Here is a 27,329-nt window from a genome sequence, read left to right on the forward strand (position 1 = left end):
GATCGGTGTCGACACCGAACTCTCGGTGTCGATGCTTCTGTTTAGCACTCTCTCGGTCCCGAGGAGGCTGCGTGCCGGTGTCTCGACCGAAGTCGGACGATCTCGACACTGAATGGGCCTTTTTCGGTGCCGATTGTTGGTCACCGAGAATTTGGGTGGAGCCATGGCCGGTTGGCAGTGGCGTCCCCTGGGCCTTCTTTCCTTTTTTAAGGTTTGATCTCGACGTCTTACTCACAGTTCTTGTAGAGTGTAGCTCGTCGGAGTCTGAGTCCTGGATGGAAAAGGATTCCTCCTGTTCTTCTTCTGTCTCGAACTGTCGACGCTCTTTCGGCGTGGACGCCATCTGCAGTCTTCTCGCTCGACGGTCGCGCAGAGTTTTTCGGGACCGGAACGCCCGACAGGCCTCGCAGGATTCTTCACTGTGCTCGGGTGACAGGCACAGATTACAGACCGAGTGCAGGTCCGTATAAGGATATTTGTTGTGGCATTCGGGGCAGAATCGAAACGGGGTCCGATCCATCGGCGTTGTCCTCCACGCGGTCGGGCCGACTAGGCCCCGACGGGGTGCCGAAATCTACCCCGAAGGGCACCGAAGCGCTTCGATGTTCAACGCGTCGTCGTATGTGTCTATCTCTAACCGGATCGCAACGATACCGTCGAAAATCTTCCGTCTTCAGCTATCTTTCCGTTCCGAAACTCGGAGCGACATGAACACGTCCGAACCCGATGGCGGAAAGAAAACAATCGAAGATGGAGTCGACGCCCATGCGCAATGAGCACAGAAGGTGGAGTCACTCGGTCCCGTGACTCGAAAACACTTCTTCGAAGAAAAACAACTTGTAACACTCCGACCCAACACCAGATGGCGAGCTCATGCATACCATGTGTATCTACAGCGACAGATGCCATCGAACTTATACTTTCGCAAATAAAAACTGGAGGGAGCAAGAGTGGAGGCCTATTACTCTTGTCAATACAATATTCAGATGCACCCTAGGAGGACTGCCCTGTTTAAGACCTTCCAAGAAAGCTTTATAAACTGGGATCCTTAATAAGGAAGTCTATTTCCTGTTTTGCAGATATGATCATTGGCTAGCAGGCCTAGCCGCCTTTGAAATGCAACACAGGCCTCTCCAAATGGCATAGGTGACCGATCCCCCTGTTCTGAACCCATGTTTGGCAGCACGGCTGGCAGAAAAATGAGTTAAATTAGGAGGAGTGCCCACTTCAGCTCGTTCAACTTAGGGGGAAGACTGGCATGAAGTGGACACTACTATTTAAATTCCTCCATCTTGTCGGGAACAAATTAGGTCACTAAGGTTAGGGTTATTCCCACTTCCCAACGGAAGCAGTCATAAAAGAGAGTGAAGTCACCCTAAAGTTGGTCAAGACCATTGGCTATCACCTGGCACTCCCTGTAATGCCCCTAAATTGAGTATTTAGGGGGCACCCATGAACCCTAGAACTTAGATTGACAACCTATGAAGCAAGGACAAAGTGGAGTCACACCCCTGCAGAAGAGGAAAAGATGCCGACTCTGTACGAACCATACTTGCCTGCCTGCTGATGTCGCAGGACTTTGGCCCAAGAATACGACTCGTCCTGCAGGCTGAACCTCCAAGAAACCCAGGAGGACTGCCTGCCTCCTAAAAAAAGACTCCCGTGAGCTGCAGACATGCTCAGCAACAAAGTTACAAGAAAGAACTCTGCAGCCTCAAGAACAGCAAAGAACTGACACCTGAAGTGACCTCTGCACTGGATGTCCACGACCCAAGGTGAGGCAAACCTACTGTGCAAGCAAGGTTGCCCAGCTGTCCAGAGTAAAGTCCACTAGAGTTTCACCTCACTTGAACTAGCCCCACGACACCAGCAGCCTCAGAACGCAGGCCCCCCTCTTCTGCAGCCTTGTGGTGCCAGACACCTCCAGCAACCACTGCACCAGCCACCCCAATGCAATCTGAGGTGGGTCAACAGCGCCAACGACGTCCCCCGGCTCCCCTGAGCTCAAGTCTAACCCCCTCCCTCCCCCCCATGGCTTCCTAGCCAGAGCCAACCTTCACAAGGTGTACCTCCGACAGATAACCACTGGGCCCCCAACGCCTTATTGCACGCCCCAGTGCTGCCCGGTGTGGTTCTGGCTGATGACTCTTACCACCAGTTTGTCACCTGACTCAACGTCAACGATCTTCCCTTCGACGTCTGACATCTCTCCTTCTGCTTTCTTGGCAACATTGTTGGAGAGGCCCAGGTCCCTTATGGATGATGCCTAATGTCCCTTCATGTTGTGATGGGTGCGTCTGTCTCTTTTTCACCCCTAGTATCTTCTACGTAAAGACCAAGCAGGCGTTGCAGTCCTCGCTTCTGTGGTCGATGAGAAGAAAGGTTGCAGATCAGGTGCATGTCCTTTTGGACAAACTTGTGGTGGCAGCTTTAACAATACTGGAAAGGTGTCTTCCATTTAGGCCCTTCAATCGGGCATTCTCTGAAAGTCTTTTACTCTTATCGGCTCACCAAATATTACTCCTATACCTCTTCTTCACTGATGGTAACGGCACAGATAGGATTTGACAGATATCTGGGATTTCTTTAAAAAAAAAAAACCTTCCTTTTCTTGGAGCTCCTTCAGCAGGCTTCCAGACCCAATGGCGGAAAAAAAGAATGCAAAGATGGTGGCAAAAGGTGGGAGCATCGGGAGGAGGAGATACAGCATCACAAGAAGCACCAAATGGGCAGATCCTTCGACGCCTAACAACAACAAAAAGCAAGGAAAAGACTAACAGGTAAGAAGTTGGAAAATTCATGACCCAACCACGGGATGGCAGAATACTGCACAGCATGTGAATCCAGAAAAAAAACTTGTGCTACAAAACAATTGTTTTGTATCTTCAAATTCTGCAGCAGATGATGCATGATGTGGCAGGTGCAGGAAATTAAAAACAAATATGCAGGAAACACCATGGCTGTATAGTCACAACACTCCAGTGACCCTCACTATAGATAAAAATACAATATGTTCTCTTAAAGCAGAGGAAGGGCTGAGGTAATTAAGCTATCCTACATGCCTGGAGTGATGCTGCACATTCAACAGAGCCTCAAATATAATTACAGTGACAGGAAAAAATATGATCTGAGCTCCATTGGCATTGGACATCACCCACACATCTGAAGAAAGGAAATCTGTCAAATGTGAGGTAACTGCAAATAAGATTTGCCCTTCTAAATGCGTGATACTCACCTATCCTTCTCATCTTTTATCACTGGTGTAGTTCGTTTCTCCGTCTCCCTCTCCTTCTCGTGCAAGCTACGTTCTGTATCTCCCGGTTTGGTCCATGCTTGTGCTGGTGCAGTGGGAAAGGAAGGTGGTGTACGATGAAGTCTATTCCAGATATCCTGGGGGTTTGTAAAGCTGTGGGCCGCAGAAGTATCTTTCTGTCCAAACATTGGATTTGGGTCTAGGAAAGAAATTCAAAAGACCAGTCCGAATACAGTGCAGAAAGGAGTTTACTCAGCAATTAGGAAAGATTTTTCAGGAGCCACTCTGTGAGAAAACCTTGCACATTCTCCAGATTGCACCAGGACCTTCCACAGACCACCTCAAAGATGGAAATCCAGGTCAACTACATGTCAACAACCTAAAGCTCCCCATACGTCCCCACTACACTGAACAGAAGTGGATTCTTCACGAGACCTCTATAGTTGAAAGCCAGGACATTAGCCTGAAGAGCCCTTTAGTGTTACCACTGTCTGCCCTTAATCATCACTGGTGACCACAGGTAATCTGCACACACCAAAAATCAAATTCATTGACAGAAAAAATGCTTGCGTTTATTAAAAATAAAAAAAAATAAAAAAATAAGTAGGTATGTTGGATACCTACTTATTTTTTTTTTTTTTTTTAATAAACGCAAGCATTTTTTCTGTCAATGAATTTGATTAAATTTCGGTAAAGAAGTTTATGTCTTCCTATTTTATCAATACTTTGACAGAATTTACCCTTACACTAGTTTGTCAGACTAACAGCCTTCTGGTTGCAAGAGTTACTCTAGAAAGAAGTGAATTATACCCTTCTTTAGCTAACTCAGTCAAACGTTGCCACTCATTACTACCCTCTGGGTTGACCCCACCACCATGGCTAACCAGATAGAACACAGACAACATTACGACTCTACTAGAATACCTTGAAATCCATCATTATGATTTTGCCAGACAGGAGGACTTAGAGACTACAACCACATGACCCTACCATAAATGCAAATCTCATATCTATGTCAGACTGGATTAAAAGACATTTTCTTGACTTCTACAAACAGGCTGCCCCTAAAAATGGCATTTACCTATAAAAACTACAGACTAATTAAGGAGAACAGAACCAGTCTCAAGATTAGATACAGCTCCAGAAACATGTTCCCTGGAAAAAGGTGATTGATCTACAGACACCTCTGGGAATCTACAGACACCTCTGGGGCTTCCCTAGACTGGCAGACATGGGGGATCCTTAATGTACTCACTGAAGGTGGGGCTTCCCAATCCACCAAATGCTCCATTGGTAAGGGATGCCAGAGGGGTGTATCCAGTTGACCTTGAAAAAGGATCTGAAATATGAAGAGAACTACATTTAAAAATTGGCAGGAAAAAAGTGCCAATGAGGTATAAACAATGCATTGAAACATTTTTAAATACACAATCACCACCCACGCAGCTACAGGCTGCACAAGACTAATGGCCTTACAATGTCCCGTTGTGACAATGTGAAGCAGCATATACGCATCACCTTTGTGTATACATCAATTTTGGCTTTGCGCTCTTCTGCACCTTCAGATGCAGGCTCAACCTGTCAAACTGGAGGCAACTGTGTCCCAAAACTAACTTGGGACTTTTGTAACAGAGGGGTTCACTCCACAGAACATGGAGTAGGGAAGATGGTTACGAAAAAATCTGAAGAGTTCCAGAAGATAAGTAACTTATTCTGATGAAAACTACTAACTGTAGATTATTCCCTTAAATCCTTAGATGTTAGAAGGGTACTGTGTATTACCTAGACAAAAGTAAGATACTTTGTAAATTCAACTAATTATATATAATAAACTCAGCCTTCCATCATACCATCCACAATCACCCTTCCCTGTCTCTTAACCAATTACACAGAACCATAGAAACCTTGCACTCCACCACACATGAAGTCTTCCAGAGATCAAAACTAACGCAAACAACCTTAACCCTCGTCCATCCCCTCTTACACACTTCACACACACACACACACACATCTCCAAAACACAACAACCCCTGTAATATTCTAATACCACTCACCAGCACTAACGCATACAAATGCTTCGCAGAAAACCACATCAATATCTCCTCTGCCTATTCCACAAAAACAAAGCAAACTACACACATCAAAATAACACAAACTTTCATACTTAGTCACACCCACTCCCACCCTCATGACTACACAAATCCTGCTCAATCTTTACTCAAATTCTCACTCTTCACAAACATCTACCACAAGCACCCCAACATGGCAACATTCATTCACCCGCCTCTCAACCACTGCACAATTTAGAGCCTTACATTATGATCCTTATGCTTCTCCACCACCCCTAAACAGACGCGAACAAAATAAACATGCCACTTAACTTCACATCCCCTTGTCTATTACACAATAAGGCTACTCTACAAAAAAAAAAAATACACTTGTCACCCCCAGCCATCAAGTCCACCACTAACACACAGACCCAACAAAATGCTTCCTCAGCCTGCTGGACGAGGAACACTATATAGAAAAACAGGACTAGTGTGACCCTCATACAGTTATCACAACACCTGCTACAAAGCTCGAAATATACTACTCAACCTTCTACAAAACACAACTAACAAATACACATTTACTAAACTGCCTGCTCATAAATGCTCGATAACTCTCCAAAACCAAGCATCACATCTATGACCTCCTCAATGACACACAACCTGACTTACTAATGTAACAGAATCACGGCAGGGAGATGACATAGCCTGGAGGAACAGCTTCATGCAACACTAGGGCTATCAAATCATCACACAAAACCGTATAGGCAAGAGAGGAGATAGGTTAGCTATTAAATTAAAACAAGAAATAAAACCCTGAAAAACAGACATTTCCACACAAGGTTGTGAGGCCCTACTCACAGATGCAACCCTACACCAATTTCCTCCTGTAACCTTCTCTTCCTTTACAGATCTCCACCTATCAATTTAGTATTCCCAGACACTTTTCTAGATAGTCTCAAAACTTATACTTTAACCTATGCATTCTTGGGGGATCTAAACCTTTGGTTTGACAAACCCAATATGCCCTATCCAAAAGCTATCACCACTGGCCTGGTCACACTGAACCTACATCAGATTGTACACAATCAATAACACATAGCTGGACACATCCTAGATTACCTTTTTGCAAACCCTGAACTAGTTACCCTTCAAAGCATCATGCCAATCACATGGTCAGACCACCATTTGGTAACTTCCAGACAAAAAAAACACATCACAAATCACACACCCCACAGCACCTTACATACGTGCATCTATCAACCATGGAGCAAACTCAATTTTGAAGACTTAGAAACAGCCAACACAGATCTAGACAATTAATTCTGTTCCAAAACGTTATGGCTAATACCATTCATAAAAACTAAACAGGACAAACTAAAACCAACACCTTGGAGAAACACAGAACTTAAAAAGATAAAGCAACAAATCAGAAGGCTGTAACCTACCTAGCACAAAACAAACATTGAAAATAAACTTCATCTACACAATCTTAACAGAATATACAAATCAATTAAAACAGCTAAAAAAGGTACTTCTCAGGCAGAATTCTAAATGCTAAATCTGCAACTAAAGAATTTTATAAAATTTTCAATGAATTTCGAAAACTTTAGTGGGATGACTTCTTTCCGTCCTTTTAAGATTTTACAAACAAACTGGCAACTCATTACACAACCAAGGCAGACACATTGGACTACTATTTAAAACAGAAGAAAACCATAAGCACCAACCAGTTTCCTAAAATCCCCTTCAAGAGTAAACCAACACAGCCTCTGCATTCCTTAAAACAAATATCACAAGGTGAATTTAAGGATTTGGTCAAAACAAGCAGGCCTTCCAGCTGCCCTTCCAACCATTGCCCACTACACTTCAAGAACATTCTTTTATCTAGTTCTGCTGCCACATCTGTAAGAGGTATCATTAATAACTAACTAAACAAACTTTTCTTGAAGACCTGAAAAAGGCATAAATATGTTCGTTATTAAAGAAAACAAACCTAGCCCAGCATGACCCGAACAACTACAGGCCAATTACAAAAGGACCTTTCCTGGGCAAACTGATAGTGAATTGTGACATCTTGGTGAATGCTGCTCTTTCTGACGACAACTCCATGCTTTCAGACTACCAAACTGGATTCCACCCAGGAAGAGGCATTGAATCGGCACTCATAGCAATCTGGGATGGTCTTAAAAACAGTCAACCGCAATGGAGTAGCTGCACTACTTCTCTTGGACCTCTCAGCTGCCTTTGATACTGTGGACCATGACACCGTAATTCAAAGGCTCCACGAAGAGGACATAGAAGGGACTGCTGTCGACTGGATTCAATCCTGCCTTCAAAACAGAACTAATATCTATTCTTCCCCCCTTTTCGTCCAAACTCTACCTCCCAAAAGCAGGGGTCACCCAAGAATCAATCATCTTGTCAATGCTTTTCAACATCTATATGATGTCATTACCAGAACTGATTGATTCTTTTCAACTCACATGCTTCAACTATGCAGGTGGCACACAAATACTACTTAAATTGGAATGCCCCAAATACACTGAAACCTCAAAGCTGTCGATCAGTGGATGACTTGGAGCCCTCTCAAACTGAATGCTTCCAAAACGGAAATACTCACATGTGGTGAAAATTATGACCCACTGTGCACCCGGCCTAACGATCTGCGACCACGTCCTCAAGTATCCAAGGAAGTTAAACACCTTGGAATTACCATGGACTTCAAGTTAACAATACATGCCCAAGTGGACAAATTAGCACAATCAAGCTTCAGCACCTTGAAGACTCTGCAACGCATCTTCACCAACCTCGGATTACCACACAAGGTGCAGGCTACTATCTCTCTTGTACTATCTAAACTGGATTATGAAAATGGCCTCTACCATGGACCATCTCTATCTATGAAAAAACTACAACATTCAGAACTCCGCTGCCAGGCTACTGTTACATGTAAAGCCACAAGCCTAGATCTCCCCTACCTTGAGCACTACAATGATTACCGGTTGCCAGAAGATCCACCTTCAAACTGCTTTGCATCACCCACAAAGCTATACATGGAACAGGACCACTTTTCATCAGAAACAAAATAACCAAATACATTCAACAAAGAAACTTTCACTCAAGATTGGCACCCCGCCTTAAAACACAACCATACGAGACAAATACTATAGGTGGTACATACGTCTGTTCAACCAGCCAAACTATGCAATTAATTACCCCCAAATATAAAGTCAACAGATAACTCTTGAGTAGTCTTCTGAGGAAAAGATAGTGGTCTCTTTCCTCCATCCATAACCACCATATCCAAACAGCAATGGACTGCATATGCCTGTATTGATAAATATTTATAATCTGATTATGTGGATATGTACAGCTCTGTAAGAATTATGTATAGTTACTATATCAAAATAATTATACACAATCCTTAAGCCTGTTTAACAAATGTATATTTACTTATGGTTATATGTATACTTTGGTGGTGGTGTGTACACATGTAGGAAAATGCCTCTCATGGCATTGTTACCCCCTAACTTTTTGCCTTTTGTTGATGCTAATGATGACTGAAAGTGTGCTGGGATCTGGTAACCAGGCCCCAGCACCAGTGTTCTTTCCCTAAACTGTACCTTTGTTCCCACAATTGGCACAGCCCTGGCACACAGATATGTCTCTTGTAAATGGTACCCCTGGTACCAAGGGCCCTGTGGCCAAGGAAGGTCTCTAAGGGCCGCAGCATGCATTATGCCACCCTGAGGACCCCTCACTCAGCACATGCACACTGCCTCAAAGCGTGTGTGTGCTGGTGGGGAGAAAATGACAAGTCGACATGGCATTCCTCTCAGGGTGCCATGCCCACATCGGCCTGACTGTGGCATAGGTAAGTCACCCCTCTAGCAGGCCTTACAGCCCTAAGGTAGGGTGCACTATACCGCAGGTGAAAGCATAGTTGCATGAGGACTATGCCCCTACAGTGTCTACCCTGCACTTACAATGTCTAAGGTTTGGCTTAGACAAAGAGAATATGGTCTGGGAGTCTGTCAATTACGAACTCCACAGTTCCATAATGGCTACAATGAAATCTGGGAAGTTCGGTATCAAACTTCTCAGCACAGTAAATGCACACTGATGCCAGTGTGGGATTTATTGAAAAATACACCCAGAGGGCATCTTAGAGATGCCCCCTGAAAACCAGTCCGACTCCTAGTGCTAGGCTGACCAGTTCCTGCCAGCCTGCCACATCCAGACGGGTTTCTGGCCACATGGGGTGTATGCCTTTGTCACTCTGTGACCAGGAACAAAGCCTGCACTGGGTGGAGGTGCTTCTCAACTCCGCCTGCAGGAACTGTAACACCTGGCTGTGAGCCTCAAAGGCTGAGGCCTGGTGTTACAGTGCCCCCAGGGCACCCCAGCCGGTGGAGATACCCACCCCACCGGACACAGCCCCCACTTTTGCCAGCAAGTCCGGAGGAGATAATGAGAAAAAACAAGGAGTCACCACCCACCCATCAGGACAGCCCCTAAGGTGTCCTGAGCTGAGATGACCCCTGCCTTAAGAAATCCTGCATCTTGTTTTGGAGGATTGCCCCAATAGGAATAGGGATGTGCCTCCCTCCCCTCAGGGAGGAGGCACAAAGAGGGAGCCATTGTCTATTGCCCCCCAGACCTAAACACCCCGCTAAATTGAGTATTTAGGTGCGGCCCGGAACTGAGGAAATCAGACTCCTGCAACCTGAAGAAAGAAGGACTGCTGACCTGAAAGCCCCGCAGAGACGACAGTCACAAACTGACCTGGCCCCAGCCCTACCGGCCTGTCTCCAGACTCAAAGAACCTGCACAGCAACACATCCGGTGGGACCAGCGACCTTTGAGGAATCAGAGGACTGACCTACACCCAAATGACCAAGAAACTCCAGTGGACAGCGCCTCTGTCCAAACAGCAAAGAAACCATCTTTAAAGGGACTCCAGCCTCACTCCGGAAGCGCGAGTCCCCAACACTCTGCACCTGACTCGTGTCCAGAAGAACCGACACTGCAGAGAGGACTCTCACAACGTGGACACCCGGAGACGACCTCCCTGTACCCCCGCAGCAACGCCTGCAGAGAGGATCCAAAGGCTCCCCCTGACCGCGACTGCCCGGTAAAGGAACCCGATGCCTGGAGGCACTACTGCACCCACAGCCCCCCGGCCCGAGAGAAACCACCTACTGGTGCAGGAGTGACCAGCAGGCGGCCCTCATCCTTGCCCTGCCTGCATTGTCAGAGTGACCCCCCAGGTCTCTCCATTGATTCCTACCTAAAACCCAACACCTACTTCACACACTGCACCCAGCCGCCCCTGTACCCCTGAGGGTGTATCTTGTGTGCCTGTTTGTGACCCCCCCTCCCCAAGTGCTTTACAAAACCCCCCTGATCTGCTCCCCGAGGGCACAGGTACTTAACCTGCTTGCAGAGTGGAACCAGGGCACCCCAGGTCTCCACAGGCACCAATGTTATTTGGGCCCTACTTTGACCTCTGCACCAGACTGGCCCTGTGTTGCTGGTGCTGGGTGTTTGGGGTTAACTTGAACCCTCAATGGTGGGCTGCCTATGCCCCGGAGACTAAACTTCTAAGTGCTTTACTTACCTAAAAAAACTAACCAATACTTACCTCCCCCGGAACTGTTGATTTTTGCAGTGTCCACTTTTAAAATAGCTTATTGCCATTTTTGCCAAAACTGTGTACATTACTGTTTTAATTCAAAGTTCCATACTTAACTGTGTGGAGTACCTTACAATTTATGTACTTACCTAAATTCTGAATCTTGTGGTTCTAAAATAAATTAAGGAAAGAAACTTTTGCTTAACACTACCCTCTGATAAGCCTACTGCTCAACCACACTACCACAAAATAGAGCATTATTAATATCTAATTTTGCCACTATCAACCTCTAAGGGGAACCCTTGGACTCTGTGCTCACTAGCTCTCACTTTGAGATAGTATATACAGAGCCAACTTCGAGTACATACGTATATTGATGAAGAGCGGAAGCCCCAAAGGGCCGCCGAAGCGGTCTTGATGTCAGTGCCGATACAATAAACTAAACCGGTACCGAACGAGAACAATACCGACAAATTTTCAATTCTTATCTAACTTTCCCGATTCGAAATACGGAGCGAAGAGGAACACCTCCGAACCCGATGGCGGAAAGAAAACAATCTAAGATGGAGTCGACGCCCATGCGCAATGGAGCCGAAAGGGAGGAGTCACTCGGTCCAGTGACTCGAAAAGACTTCTTCGAAGAAAAACAACTTGTAACGCTCCAAGCCCAACACTAGATGGCAGGATAATGCACAGCATGTGTATCTGCAGCGACACATGACACCGAACATGTATATGTGTATGGAAAATGTCACTTACCCAGTGTACATCTGTTCGTGGCATTAGTCGCTGCAGATTCACATGCTGTGCACAGTCCGCCATCTGGTGTTGGGCTCTGAGTGTTACACGTTGTTTTTCTTCGAAGAAGTCTGAGTCACGAGACCGAGGGACTCCTCCCATTTCGAGTCCATTGCGCATGGGCGTCGACTCCATCTTAGATTGTTTTGCCCGCAGAGGGTGAGGTAGGAGTTGTGTATGCTAGTAATAGTGCCCATGCAATGGAGTGAATGCGTATGTACATAATAAAGTTTTAAGTAATATATTTACAAATGTTTAAGATCTACTTCTAAACGGCTACAGGCTCCCTGGGAGGCGGGTGGGCGCATGTGAATCTGCAGCGACTAATGCCACGAACAGATGTACACTGGGTGTAGGAAGTTGGCTCTGTATGTGCTATTTCAAAGTAAGGAATAGCATGCACAGAGTCCAAGGGTTCCCCTTAGAGGTAAAATAGTGGTAAAAAGAGATAATACTAATGCTCTATTTTGTGGTAGTGTGGTCGAGCAGTAGGCTTATCCAAGGAGTAGTGTTAAGCATTTGTTGTACATACACATAGACAATAAATGAGGTACACACACTCAGAGACAAATCCAGCCAATAGGTTTTGTTATAGAAAAATATATTTTCTTAGTTTATTTTAAGAACCACAGGTTCAAATTTAACATGTAATATCTTGTTTGAAAGGTATTGCAGGTAAGTACATTAGGAACTTTGAATCATTTCAATTGCATGTATACTTTTCAAGTTATTCACAAATAGCTATTTTAAAAGTGGACACTTTGTGCAATTTTCACAGTTCCTGGGGGAGGTAAGTTTTTGTTAGTTTTACCAGGTAAGTAAGACACTTACAGGGTTCAGTTCTTGGTCCAAGGTAGCCCACCGTTGGGGGTTCAGAGCAACCCCAAAGTTACCACACCAGCAGCTCAGGGCCGGTCAGGTGCAGAGTTCAAAGTGAGCTACATTACCTCAATTACTCCAGTGATGGATTTATTAAAAATGCACACAGGGCACCTTGGAGGTGCCCGCTGAAAACCTACCAACTACTAGGGTGGTGACTCACTTGTCCTGACCAGTTCAGGCACGTTTCTGGCCTCCCAAGATGAGAGCCAGCGCTCTCAAGGGCCTGAGACAAAGGGCTGCTCTGGGCAGAGGTGTGACCGCCTCTCCCAGACAGGATGCTTCAAAGGCCTTGTCGCCTTTGTAATGCAACCCAGGTCTCTCCAGGTGGTGGAAATGATCAACTCCCCTGTCCTGATCCCACTTTTGATGGCAGCACCGGTGCGAAAATTAGTTAAATTAGGAGGAGTGCCCACGCCAAGCCAGTCTCGAAAGCCCAACACCAGAAGTAACCACTGCACCAGAGACCCATGACCTGACGTTAAGCCAACCTGTGGTGACAATGAGGGTCCCCAGCTGCCCAGAGACACTTGAGTGATCTCACATTTCGTAGACTCTCAAGACACCTGTAACTTCTGCACGCAGGCCCCCCCTCTCCCACAGGCATGTGGAGAGAGAAAATCTGACATCTCCAGCACCCACTGCAATTGTGACCCCAGGTGAGTTGGGTCACCGGAGCCAACACCGTCCCCTGGCTCTGAAGAGCTTGAGTCCTTCCCTGGGTCCAACCTTGCCAGACTCTCCCACAATACTGCAGCCTCAACACACGATGCCCTGACAGCAAGTGCTCCCGGATGTCGAAGTCGACATGGTACCCCTCTCAGAGTACCATGCCCACAAACCACTGCCTGTGGCATAGGTAAGTCACCCCTCTAGCAGGCCTTACGGAGCAACAGCAGGGTGCACTATACCACAGGTGAGGGTATAGCTACATGAGCAATATGCCCTTACAGTGTCTAAGTCCATTCTTAGATTTAGAAAGTGCAGAGTGGCCATATTGAGTACGTGGGCTGGGAGTTTGTCATTACAAACTCCCCAGCTCCATGATGGCTTCACTGAGGTCTGGAAGTTTGGTATCAAACCTCAGCACAATAAAACCACACTGATGCCAGTGTGGGATTTATTGCAAAATGCACCCAAAGGGCATCTTAGAGATGCCCCACCTGTGTTAGCCAATCTTCTACTGCAGGACTGACCGGTGTGTGACAGTCTGCCACTTCCAAACTGGTTTCTGACATCCTGGGGTGATAGACTTTGTGCTCCTTGAAGCCAGAAACAAAGCTTGCACTGGGTGGAAGTGCTTCACACCTCCCCCCTACAGGAACCGTAACACCTGGTGGTAAGCCTCAAAGGCCCAGGCCTCCTGTTACAGTGCTCCAGGGCACTCTGGCTAGTAGACACCGGCCACCCAACAAAGTCCCACTTTTGTGACAAGTCTGGTAGGAAAATTAAGGACAACAATGTGTGACCACTTCTAAGGTGTCCAGAGCTGATTGACCCCCCCCCGCAGAATCCTCCACCTTGGTATGGAGGAAAGGGACCAATAGTGTTAGGTCTGGGTCCCCCTTCCAAAGGGAGAGGACACACGAAGGGTGTAGTCACTCTCAGGGACAGCAGCCATTATCTACTCCCGCGACATGAAGAAAGAAGGACTGCTAAGCTGACCCCCAGCAGAGAAGACTGAAGACACCAACTGATTTGGCCCCAGCCCTACCAGCCTGTCTCCAGCTTCTGAAGACCCTGCTATAAAAAGGCAATGCTTCTTGTAGGACCAGCAACCTCTTAAAAGCCCCAAGAGGAGTGCCTGCCCACCAGAAGACCAAGAACTCCTGGGAAGCGAGGCACTGTCCACAAAAACTCTAACAAAGGACTCCAGAACTGCCCCAGATCAGTGAGCCCTGCCCACTATGCACCAGATGTCCATGGTTCATGTCCAGGTGGCCCACCGGTCTAGATCAGGTCCCATAGCGATTACGGCTGTGTCCACCCTGGGTTGAGCCCTCCTGACCAACACAACAATGCCTTCAGACTAAATCCAGAGGACCTGTAAATGATCTGGACGAACCTACACAATGCCAAAAAGGTACCCTGCACCCACAGCCCCTTGGCTTTGGGGAACCCGACCTCCCATGCAGCAGGGGCCCTCCTCTTTGTCCAGCCTGTGGTTTCCATGAACCAACCTCCTGGACCCAACCCGCAGCCCACTTGTAACCCCGCCGTCCCCCTATTAAAGTATTGGGAGCCCAATGCTGAGTCTGCACCTTGCACCAAGCCGCCCCAATGCAGCTGAGGGCGTTTGCTTGGTGCTGACCTAAGCACCACCCCGGTGCTCACCTAATCGATCTGGAAGTATGTAGTGGACACTGGTCAACATAAGTGGTCCAACTACATAATGGTTACTTTGAACCGAGGCACGTTTGGTATCAAAGATGTTGGAATCATGCAACTACACTTATTTCAGTATTAGTTACATGATACCATGTACTCTGGGGGTTCCCCCAATTTCTGCCTGTGCAGCCTTACGAGGTCTGGCTGCCAGCCCACGCTGCTGATGCTGACCCAATGTTCTGCCCTCCTGCTGGTGAGGCAGGCTCAGGCCGGAGGAGCAGAACAGATTTCCTGCAAGGGAGAGGTGTGACCACCTCTTCCTGTGTGTTGTGTCTAAGGGTTGGGGTGGGGTGGCCTCTTAGCACCACCAGACTGCTTTGAAGGACATTTGGTGCCCTCCTTGCATAATCCGGTTTGCACCAGTTCAGGAACCCCCAGTTCCCGCTGTGGCGTGAAACTACACAAAGGACAGCTGAGTGACCACCCCTCGGTCAGCTTCTCCCCTAGTGCAGGGGGCTGCCAGGTGGCCCCTTGATTCTGCCATCTTGAAAATAAGAAGCACAGTGCCCCATGGGAGCATCTGACTGGTTAATCCAGTTAGATGACATCCCTGACCCGTCCCCCCCTTTTGACAGGTGGGTCACTGCAGAGTGACCAATCCCCTTTTAGAGGTACTGAAGGGCTCCCATGCGGGTTGATCCTCAGATTCGTCAAGCAAGACTCTCCAAGGAACTCTGCAGGACATCATCTGCTCCTGGCCTCTGGAACTGGTCTTCGCTGGAACTGAACAAGTCTGCTTCTGGTGGGAAGGCACCCATTGCAACATTGTTTCTCCAGATCCTGCAGGAATTCTGCAACATACAAGGCTGTGCATCGTCCAAGGACACAAGGACTTTGTTTGGACCAGGAAACATGAAGTAATGTCCCTTAGAGCGAAGGAGTCAATCCCCTGCATCTGTAGGCACCTAAAGACAACGTTGACAGACTGGTGGGGTCTGTTGTCCACGGACATCTGAAGATTCTGCAACAAAGGTGGTGAGAGTGTCCTCCTCTGGGTCCTGCCGGTCTTCTAACCAAGTTGGGAGACTGTAGGCCCTCGCTCCTGCCACTGGACTAGCACCTCTGTGCATCGCAACTTTTGCACTTGACAAGACTTGTTGACTCTTCCTCCGGGAGATCTTCAGGCTCCAAGGAGCCTCAGCCACCAGCACTCTGCAACTCTAAAAATCAGGCCCTGTCCCACGATGTGCAACTTGTTTTTGTGCTGTGAAGGCCTCCTTGTGCCTCCCTTTGTCCAGTGCCTGTTGTCACTTGTGGGAGCTCATGACTTCCGTTGGCCTTCCTGTGTGCTGAGGGGGCCAGTTCTGACTCCCCCTCTTGGGATGAGTCTCCTGGACCTTGCTGGTTCCCAAAACTTTGCTAACTCCTCTTCTGCTCCCGTTTGCATTTGCCAGTGCTAGTTGGTGACTTGGCTGGTCACTAACCCTCTTCCAGTCCTCCACATCCGGAATCCACCCTTGGGTTCCACCGACCTGGTCCACGGATTGTGACAACAGCTGGACAAATCGAGGCATCCACAGTCTTCAGAGTCCTTTCTCCTCTCTGCATCTGGGTTGCTGGTGTAGTTACTCCTGTTTTCTAGGTGTCCTGGGGTAGGGGCACTCTCCATCCAACCCCTTGCCTGGTGGTTTACTCATGGTCCACTGGGAAGGGTCCTGAATTCCACAAACTCCAACCACTACTCTGTGGTAGCTTTGGGTCACTTACTGTACTTACCTCTGGTTTTCATAACTGCCCCCAGCCCCTAGCCCCTAGCTAACCACCACAATTAGCCTTGGCTGGAGCCGCTCTTTCACATTCCACCTTTTTAGTATATGTTTGGCCCTCCTGAGGCCCTGTATATTACACAGCTATTTGTTATGGTTATTATTTATATATTGTATATAATACCTCCAGAGGGAGATATACCAATGTCAGTTTAATCCTCAGAGGACTGCCCTGCTCTAAAAGGACCAAGAAACTCCTGAGAACAGCGGCCCTGTTCAACAAAGACTGCAACTTTGTTTCCAGAGGAGCAACTTCAAGAGAACTGCGTTTGCCGCCAGAAGCGTGAGACTTGTAACTCTGCACCAGACGCCGCCGGCTCGACTTGTGGAGAAACAACACTTCAGGGAGGACTCCCCGGTGACTAAGATCGTGAGTAACCAGAGTTGCCCCCACAGCGACTCCTGCAGAGGGAATCCCGAGGCGCCCCCTGACCGCGATGCCTGGAAAAGACCCTGCACCCGCAGCCCCCAGGACCTGAAAGATCGGAACTCCAGTGCAGGAGTGACCCCCAGGAGGCCCTCTCCCTTGCCCAGGTGGTGGCTACCCCGAGGAGCCCCCCCCCCCCTTGCCTGCATCGCTGAAGAGACCCCTTGGTCTCCCATTGATTCCAATTGAAAACCCGACGTGTGTTGGCACACTGCATCCGGCCGCCCCCGCGCTGCTGAGGGTGTACTTTGTGTGGACTTGTGTCCCCCCCGGTGCCCTACGAAACCCCCCTGGTCTGCCCTCCGAAGACGCGGGTACTTACCTGCTGGCAGACTGGAACCGGGGCACCCCCTTCTCCATTGAAGAATATGTGTTTTCGGCACCACTTTGAACTCTGCACCTGACCGGCCCTGAGCTGATGGTGTGGTAACTTTGGGGTTGCTCTGAACCCCCAACGGTGGGCTACCTTGGACCCCAATTTGAACCCCGTAGGTGGTTTACTTACCTGCAAGAACTAACAACTTACTTCCCCTAGGAACTGTGAAAATTGCACTAAGTGTCTAGTTTTAAAATAGCTATATGTGTTTTATGTAAAAAGTATATATGCTATTGTGATTATTCAAAGTTCCTAAAGTACTTACCTGCAATACCTTTCAAATGAGATATTACATGTAGAATTTGAACTTGTGGTTCTTAAAATAAACTAAGAAAATATATTTTTCTATACAAAAACCTATTGGCCTGGAATTGTCTATGAGTGTGTGTTCCTCATTTATTGCCTGTGTGTATGTACAACAAATGCTTACCACTACTCCTTTGATAAGCCTACTGCTCGACCACACTACCACAAAATCGAGCATTAGTATTATCTCTTTTTGTCACTATCTTACCTCTAAGGGGAACCCTTGGACTCTGTGCATACTATTCCTTACTTTTTAATAGTGCATACAGAGCCAACTTCCTACATTGGTGGATCAGCGGTGGGGTACAAGACTGCATTTGCTGGACTACTCAGCCAATACCTGATCACACAACTAAATTCCAAAAATTGTCATTAGAAACTGATTTTTGAAATTTGAACTATTTTTCTAAATTTTTAAAAGTCCTGCTAGGGCCTTGTGTTAGTCCCTGTTAGCATTTATTTTAGAGTTTAAAAGTTTTGTGAAAGTTTGAATTAAGTTCTAGAGATAGTTTTAGATTCTTAAAAAGTATTCCAACTTTTAGAAACATAGGGGGGTCATTCCGACCCTGGCGGTCCAAGACCGCCGGGGCCCACGGAAGCACCGCCAACAGGCTGGTGGTGCTTCAATGCCCATTCTGACCGCGGCGTTTAAGCCGCGGTCAGAAAAGGGAATCCGGCAGTTTCCCGCCGGATTTCCCCCGTTTTGACCGACAGGAACAGGATGGCGGGAACGGGTGTCGTGGGGCCCCTGCACTGCCCATGCCACTGGCATGGGCAGTGCAGGGGCCCCCTAACACGGCCCCATAAAGATTTTCACTGTCTGCATTGCAGACAGTGAAAATCGCGACGGGTGCAACTGCACCCGTCGCACCCCTGCAACTCCGCCGGCTCCTTTCGGAGCCGGCTTCATTGTTGCAGGGCCTTTCCCGCTGGGCCGGCGGGCTCTCCTTTGGCGGGCGCCCGCCGGCCCAGTGGGAAAGCCAGAATGGCCTCCGCGGTCTTTTGACCGGGGAGCGGCCAAGTGCCGGTTCCCGTTTGGCTGGCGGCGCCCGCCGCCAGTCAAACTTGGAATGAGGCCCATAATGTCTAGTGCAGAGATGAATGTGGAGGAACTCGACCTCACACCTTACCTACACTTAAGATGAGGGAGCTGAGGTGTAGGAAGTTGGCTCTGTATGTGCTATTTCAAAGTAAGGAATAGCATGCACAGAGTCCAAGTGTTCCCCTTAGAGGTAAATGTAGGAAGTTGGCTCTGTATGCACTATTTCAAAGTAAGGAATAGTATGCACAGAGTCGCCGGGTGCAGTGTTGCAAGTCTCACGCTTCTTGCGGGGAGCTTGCAGGGTTCTTTAAAGCTGCTGGAAACAAAGTTGCAGCTTTTCTTGGAGCAGGTCCGCTGTCCTCGGGAGTTTCTTGTCTTTTCGAAGCAGGGGCAGTCCTCAGAGGATGTCGAGGTCGCTGGTCCCTTTGGAAGGCGTCGCTGGAGCAGGATCTTTGGAAGGCAGGAGACAGGCCGGTGAGTTTCTGGAGCCAAGGCAGTTGTCGTCTTCTGGTCTTCCTCTGCATGGGTTTTTCAGCTAGGCAGTCCTTCTTGTAGTTGCAGGAATCTAATTTTCTAGGGTTCAGGGTAGCCCTTAAATACTAAATTTAAGGGCGTGTTTAGGTCTGGGGGGTTAGTAGCCAATGGCTACTAGCCCTGAGGGTGGGTACACCCTCTTTGTGTCTCCTCCCAAGGGGAGGGGGTCACAATCCTAACCCTATTGGGGGAATCCTCCATCTGCAAGATGGAGGATTTCTAAAAGTTAGAGTCACCTCAGCTCAGGACACCTTAGGGGCTGTCCTGACTGGCCAGTGACTCCTCCTTGTTATTCTCATTATTATCTCCGGCCTTGCCGCCAAAAGTGGGGGCCGGGGCCGGAGGGGGCGGGCAACTCCACTAGCTGGAGTGTCCTGCGGTGCTGTGACAAAGGGGTGAGCCTTTGAGGCTCACCGCCAGGTGTTACAGCTCCTGCCTGGGGGAGGTGTTAGCATCTCCACCCAGTGCAGGCTTTGTTACTGGCCTCAGAGTGACAAAGGCACTCTCCCCATGGGGCCAGCAACATGTCTCTAGTGTGGCAGGCTGCTGGAACTAGTCAGCCTACACAGATAGTCTGTTAAGTTTCAGGGGGCACCTCTAAGGTGCCCTCTGGGGTGTATTTTGTAATAAAATGTACACTGGCATCAGTGTGCATTTATTGTGCTGAGAAGTTTGATACCAAACTTCCCAGTTTTCAGTGTAGCCATTATGGTGCTGTGGAGTTCGTGTAAAACAGACTCCCAGACCATATACTCTTATGGCTACCCTGCACTTACAATGTCTAAGGTTTTGCTTAGACACTGTAGGGGTACAGTGCTCATGCACTGGTACCCTCACCTATGGTATAGTGCACCCTGCCTTAGGGCTGTAAGGCCTGCTAGAGGGGTGTCTTACCTATACTGCATAGGCAGTGAGAGGCTGGCATGGCACCCTGAGGGGAGTGCCATGTCGACTTACTCGTTTTGTCCTCACTAGCACCCACAAGCTGGCAAGCAGTGTGTCTGTGCTGAGTGAGAGGTCTCCAGGGTGGCATAAGACATGCTGCAGCCCTTAGAGACCTTCCTTGGCATCAGGGCCCTTGGTACTAGAAGTACCAGTTACAAGGGACTTATCTGGATGCCAGGGTCTGCCAATTGTGGATACAAAAGTACAGGTTAGGGAAAGAACACTGGTGCTGGGGCCTGGTTAGCAGGCCTCAGCACACTTTCAATTGTAAACATAGCATCAGCAAAGGCAAAAAGTCAGGGGGCAACCATGCCAAGGAGGCATTTCCTTACATGAGGTCTCTCTGCAAAATAAAGAAAATACCAGTTGGCCTAAGACCTTCCAAAATACAGCTCCAGGAGCTGCTGGCAGAGTTTGAAAAAGCCAAACCCTCTGAGGATGACCTCCCAGAGGATGAAGCTAGTGACTTGGAGGAGATTTCCCCCCCTCCAGTCCTAGTTAGGGAGAACAGGGTCCCTCAAACCCTGACTCCAACTATAATAGTCAGAGATGCTGCTTCCCTCACAGGAGGGTCCAGCACCTCTGTTATCACCGAGGATAGCCTCAGTGAAGATGACCTCCTGCTAGCCAGGATGGCCAAAAAAGATTGGCTCTAGAGACACAGCTCCTAGCCATAGAAAGGGAAAGACAAGAGATGGGTTTTGGTCCCATCCATGGTGGCAGCAACATAAATAGGGTCAGAGATTCTCCTGACATGTTGAAAATCCCAAAAGGGATTGTAACTAAATATGAAGATTGTGATGACATCACCAAATGGTTCACAGCTTTTGAGAGGGCTTGTGCAACCAGAAAAGTAAACAGATCTCACTGGGATGCTCTCCTTTGGGAAATGTTCACTGGAAAGTGTAGGGATAGACTCCTCACACTCTCTGGAGAAGATGCAGAATCCTATGACCTCATGAAGGCTACCCTGATTGAGGGCTTTGGATTCTCCACTGAGGAGTATAGAATTAGATTCAGGGGGGCTCAAAAAACCTCGAGCCAGACCTGGGTTGATTTTGTGGACTACTCAGTGAAAACACTGGATGGTTGGATTCAAGGCAGTGGTGTAAATGATTATGATGGGCTGTACAATTTATTTGTGAAAGAACACCTATTAAGTAATTGTTCAAATGATAAACTGCATCAGCATCTGGTAGACCTACGACCAATTTCTCCCCAAGAATTGGGAAAGAAGGCGGACCATTGGGTCAAGACTAGGGTGACCAAGACTTCCACAGGGGGTGACCAAAAGAAAATTGTCACAAAGCCTCCCCAGGGGAAGAGTGTTGAGACATCCAAAGGTAAATAGTAAAGAGTCTTCTACAGGTCCCAAAAAACCTGCACAGGAGGGTGGGCCCAGAGCCTCTTCACAAAACAATTTTGGGTACAAGGGTAAAAACTTTGATCCCAAAAAGGCCTGGTGTCGTAGCTGTAATCAGCCTGGACACCAAACTCGAGACAAGGCCTGTCCCAAGAAAAGTACCACTTCTAACTCCACTCCAGCTAACACTGGAATGGCTAGTCTTCAAGTGGGATCAACAGTGTGCCCAGAGCAAATCAGGTGTCACACTGAAGCTACATTAGTCTGAGGGTGGGGTGGATTTAGCCACACTGGCTGCCTGGCCCCCTAACATGCAAAAATACAGGCAGCAGCTCTTAATTAATGGGACAAGTGTAGAGGGCCTGAGGGATACAGGTGCCAGTGTCACTATGGTGACAGAGAAACTGGTTTCCCCTGGTCAATACCTGGCTGGACAAACTTATCCAGTCACCAACGCTGACAAACTAAAGTACATCCCATGGCTATGGTAACTTTAGAGTGGGGAGGGGTCAATGGCCTGAAACAGGTGGTGGTCTCCTCAAATATCCCAGTAGACTGTTTGCTTGGAAATGACCTGGAGTCCTCAGCATGGGCTGAGGTAGAATTGAAAACCCATGCAGCCATGCTGGGCATCCCTGAACTGGTGTGTGTCAAGACAAGGGCACAGTGCAAGGCTCAGGGTGAAAAAGTAGAGTTGGAGCCTGGAAAAAGGGCCCACCCTACCAAGAGAAAAGGAAAGACAACTGGGAAACCAGCTGCAACACAAAAAAAAAAAAAAAAAGAGAACCTCTCTTCTCAGGAAGAAGTTCTGCCCTCTGAGGGAACTGAGCCTATGGAGTTAGAACCTTATCAGGTTGAGCTCTTAGGCCCAGGGGGACCCTCAAGGGAGCAGTTGTGTAAGGGGCAAGAAACCTGTCCCTCTCTTGAAGGCCTTAGGCAGAAAGCTGCTGAAGAGGCCAATGGCAAGAAAACTGGAACACATAGGGTCTATTGGGAAGATGGACTCCTTTACACTGAGGCAAGAGATCCCAAACCTGGTGCCACTAGGAGAGTGGTAGTGCCTCAGGAGTTTAGGGAGTTCATACTGACCTTAGCCCATGATATTCCTCTTGCTGGGCATTTGGGACAAACCAAGACTTGGGAGAGACTAGTCAACCACTTCTATTGGCCCAACATGTCCCAGAAGGTCAAGGAGTTTTGCGTCTCCTGTACCACCTGTCAAGCCAGTGGTAAGACAGGTGGACACCCAAAGGCCCCCCTCATTCCACTTCCAGTGGTGGGGGTCCCCTTTGAAAGAGTGGGTGTGGACATAGTGGGTCCACTTGAACCTCCCACAGCCTCATGGAACATGTACATACTAGTAGTAGTGGATCATGCTACTAGATACCCTGAAGCAATTCCCCTTAGGTCGACTACTGCCCCTGCAGTAGCCAAGGCCCTCATTGGTATTTTTACCAGAGTGGGTTTTCCTAAGGAGGTGGTGTCTGAAAGAGTGAAAAACTTCATGTCAGCATACCTGAAACACATGTGGAATGAGTGTAGAGTGACTTACAAATTCACTACACCATACCATCCAAAAACTAATGGCCTTGGTGAGAGATTCAACAAGACATTAAAAGGCATGATCATGGGGCTCCCTGAAAAACTCATAAGGAGATGGGATGTCCTCTTGCCATGTCTGCTTTTCGCTTACAGAGCGGTGCCTCAGAAGGGAGTAGGGTTCTCACCCTTTGAACTTCTGTTTGGCCACCCTGTAAGGGGACCACTAGCTCTTGTGAAAAGGCTGGGAGAGCCCTCTTCATGAGCCTAAGCAAGATATAGTGGACTGTGTACTTGGCCTACGTTCAAGGATGGCAGAGTACATGGAAAAGGCAAGCAAAAACCTTGAGGCCAGCCAACCGCTCCAGAAGATGTGGTATGACCAAAAGGCTGCACTGGTTGAATTTCAACCAGGGCAGAAAGTCTGGGTTTTGGAGCCTGTGGCTCCCAGGGCACTTCAGGACAGATGGAGTGGCCCTTACCCAGTGCTAGAAAGGAAGATTCAGGTCACCTACCTGGTGGACCTAGGCACTAGCAGGACCCCCAAAAGGGTGATCCATGTGAACCGCCTTAAGCTCTTCCATGACAGGGGTGATGTGAATCTGTTGATGGTAACAGATGAGGACCAGGAAGCTGAGAGTGAACCTCTCCCTGATCATCTCTCCACAAACCCTGAAGATGGCTCAGTTGATGGAGTGATCTACTCAGATACCTTCTCTAGCCAACAGCAATCTGACTGTAGGAAGGTCCTGCAACAGTTAGCTGAGCTCTTTTCCCTAACCCCTGGTCAGACACACCTGTGTAGCCATGATGTGGACACAGGAGACAGCATGCCTGTCAAAAACAAAATTTTCAGACAGTCTGACCAAGTTTAGGAATGCATCAAAGTGTAAGTCCACAAGATGCTGGAATTGGGAGTCATTGAGCACTCTTGACAGCCCCTGAGCTAGCCAAGTAGTCTTAGTCCCCAAACCTCACACTAAAGATGGAAAGAGAGGGATGAGGTTTTGTGTGGACTACAGAGGACTTAATTCTGTCACCAAGACAGATGCCCAACCCATTCCAAGGGCTGATGAACTGATTGATAAATTAGGTGCTGCCAAATTCTTAAGTACCTTTGACTGGCAAATCAAAATGGCACCAGGAGCAAAAGAAAAGACAGCATTCTCCACACCTGATGGGCATTATCAGTTTACTGTTATGCCCTTTGGTTTAAAGAATGCCCCTGCCACCTTCCAAAGGTTGGTGAATCAAGGCCTTGCTGGTTTGGAGTCCTTTAGTGCAGCATATCTTGACGATATTGCTGTCTTTAGCTCCAGCTGGCAGGATCACCTGGTCCACCTGAAGAAGGTTTTGAAGGCTCTGCAATCAGCAGGCCTCTCTATCAAGGCATCCAAATGCCAGATAGGGCAGGGAAGGAAAATGTCACTTACCCAGTGTACATCTGTTCGTGGCATTAGTCGCTGCAGATTCACATGCTGTGCATAGTCCGCCGTCTGGTGTTGGGTCGGAGTGTTACAAGTTGTTTTTCTTCGAAGAAGTCTTTGAGTCACGAGACCGAGGGACTCCTCCCACTTCGGTTCCATTGCGCATGGGCGTCGACTCCATCTTAGATTGTTTTCCCCGCAGAGGGTGAGGTAGGAGTTGTGTATGCTAATAATAGTGCCCATGCAATGGAATAAATACGTATGTACAAAATGAAGGTTTAATGTAATATATTTACAAATGTACAAATGTTCAAGATCTACTTCTAAACGGCTACAGGCTCCCGGGGAGGAGGGTGGGCGCATGTGAATCTGCAGCGACTAATGCCACGAACAGATGTACACTGGGTAAGTGACATTTTCCGTTCGGTGGCATGTGTAGCTGCAGATACACATACTGTGCATAGACTAGTAAGCAGTTATCTCCCCAAAAGCGGTGGTTCAGCCTGTAGGAGTGGAAGTAGTTTGAAATAAAGTTCTTAGTACGGCTTGACCTACTGTGGCCTGTTGTGCAGATAACACATCTACACAGTAGTGTTTAGTAAATGTATGAGGCGTAGACCATGTTGCTGCCTTACATATTTCGGTCATTGGAATAGTTCCTAGAAAGGCCATAGTAGCACCTTTCTTTCTGGTTGAGTGTGCCTTTGGTGTAATAGGCAGTTCTCTCTTTGCTTTAAGATAGCAGGTTTGGATGCACTTTACTATCCATCTGGCGATACATTGTTTTGAAATTGGATTTCCTGTATGAGGTTTTTGGAAGGCAATAAATAGTTGTTTTGTCTTCCTAATTTCTTTTGTCCTGTCAATGTAGTACATTAGCGCTCTTTTGATGTCTAATGTATGTAGTGCTCTTTCAGCTATTGAATCTGGCTGTGGGAAGAACACTGGTAATTCCACTGTTTGGTTTAAGTGGAACGGTGAGATAACCTTTGGTAAGAATTTTGGATTTGTTCTTAGAACGACCTTATTTTTGTGTATTTGAATAAATGGTTCTTGTATGGTAAACGCCTGTATTTCACTTACTCTTCTTAGAGATGTGATGGCAATGAGAAATGCAACTTTCCACGTTAAGTATTGCATTTCACAAGAATGCATGGGTTCGAAAGGTGGACCCATGAGCCTTGTTAAGACAATGTTGAGGTTCCATGAAGGAACAGGTGGTGTCCTTGGTGGTATAATTCTCTTTAGGCCCTCCATAAACGCTTTAATGACAGGTATTCTAAATAGGGAAGTTGAATGAGTAATCTGCAGGTAAGCAGATATTGCTGCGAGATGTATTTTTATGGAAGAGAAAGCTAGATTTGATTTTTGTAAATGTAGTAAATATCCTACTACATCTTTTGGAGATGCATGCAATGGTTGGACTTGATTATTATGGCAGTAACAAACAAATCTTTTCCATTTACTTGCATAGCAGTGTCTAGTGGATGGTCTTCTAGCTTGTTTTATGACCTCCATACACTCTTGTGTGAGGTTTAAGTGTCCAAATTCTAGGATTTCAGGAGCCAAATTGCTAGATTCAGTGATGCTGGGTTTGGATGCCTGATCTGTTGTTTGTGTTGTGTTAACAGATCTGGCCTGTTGGGTAGTTTGACATGAGGTACTACTGACAGGTCTAGTAGTGTGGTATACCAAGGTTGTCTTGCCCATGTTGGTGCTATTAGTATGAGTTTGAGTTTGTTTTGACTCAATCTGTTTACTAGATATGGAAGGAGAGGGAGAGGGAGAGGGGGAAAAGCGTACGCAAATATCCCTGACCAATTCATCCATAGAGCATTGCCTTGAGATTGCCGGTGTGGGTACCTGGATGCGAAGTTTTGGCATCTTGCGTTTTCTTTTGTTGCAAATAGATCTATTTGAGGTGTTCCCCAAATTTGGAAGTAAGTGTTCAGGATTTGGGGGTGAATTTCCCATTCGTGGACCTGTTGGTGATCCCGAGAGAGATTGTCTGCTAGCTAGTTCTGGATCCCTGGAATAAACTGTGCTATTAGGCGAATGTGGTTGTGAATTGCCCAATGCCATATTTTTTGTGTTAGGAGACACAACTGTGTTGAGTGTGTTCCCCCCTGTTTGTTTAAATAATACATTGTTGTCATGTTGTCTGTTTTGACAAGAATGTATTTGTGGGTTATCATTGGTTGGAATGCTTTCAACGCTAGAAATACTGCTAACAATTCTAGGTGATTTATATGAAACTTTCTTTGATGTACGTCCCATTGTCCTTGGATGCTGTGTTGATTGAGGTGTGCTCCCCACCCTGTCATGGAAGCATCTGTTGTTATCACGTATTGTGGCACTGGGTCTTGGAAAGGCCGCCCTTTGTTTAAATTTGTACTGTTCCACCATAGAAGCGAGATGTATGTTTGGCGGTTTATCAACACCAGATCTAGAAGTTGACCCTGTGCATGTGACCATTGTGATGCTAGGCACTGTTGTAAGGGCCGCATGTGCAATCTTGCGTTTGGGACAATGGCTATGCATGAGGACATCATGACTAGGAGTTTTAATACCATCTTTGCGTGTATCTTTTGTGTTGGATA

At 47.4% G+C, this 27,329-nt stretch overlaps 1 protein-coding gene across 2 annotated transcripts in view; it reads right to left on the reverse strand.

Annotated features, from left to right (window-relative positions):
* The window catches only part of FBRS (fibrosin), a 319,454-nt gene that overhangs the window by 20,673 nt on the left and 271,452 nt on the right, over positions 1-27,329 (reverse strand). For both annotated transcript variants that reach the window (XM_069244392.1, XM_069244391.1), the window contains exons 17-18: positions 4,509-4,592; positions 3,236-3,452 (exon numbers count right to left, since the gene is read on the reverse strand). In XM_069244392.1, the coding sequence (XP_069100493.1) occupies positions 3,236-3,452; positions 4,509-4,592 (301 nt within the window). The remainder of the gene's footprint in view (positions 1-3,235; positions 3,453-4,508; positions 4,593-27,329) is intronic.

The sequence above is a fragment of the Pleurodeles waltl genome, chromosome 7, assembly GCF_031143425.1.
Source record: "Pleurodeles waltl isolate 20211129_DDA chromosome 7, aPleWal1.hap1.20221129, whole genome shotgun sequence".
NCBI classification, from domain to species: Eukaryota; Metazoa; Chordata; class Amphibia; order Caudata; family Salamandridae; genus Pleurodeles; species Pleurodeles waltl.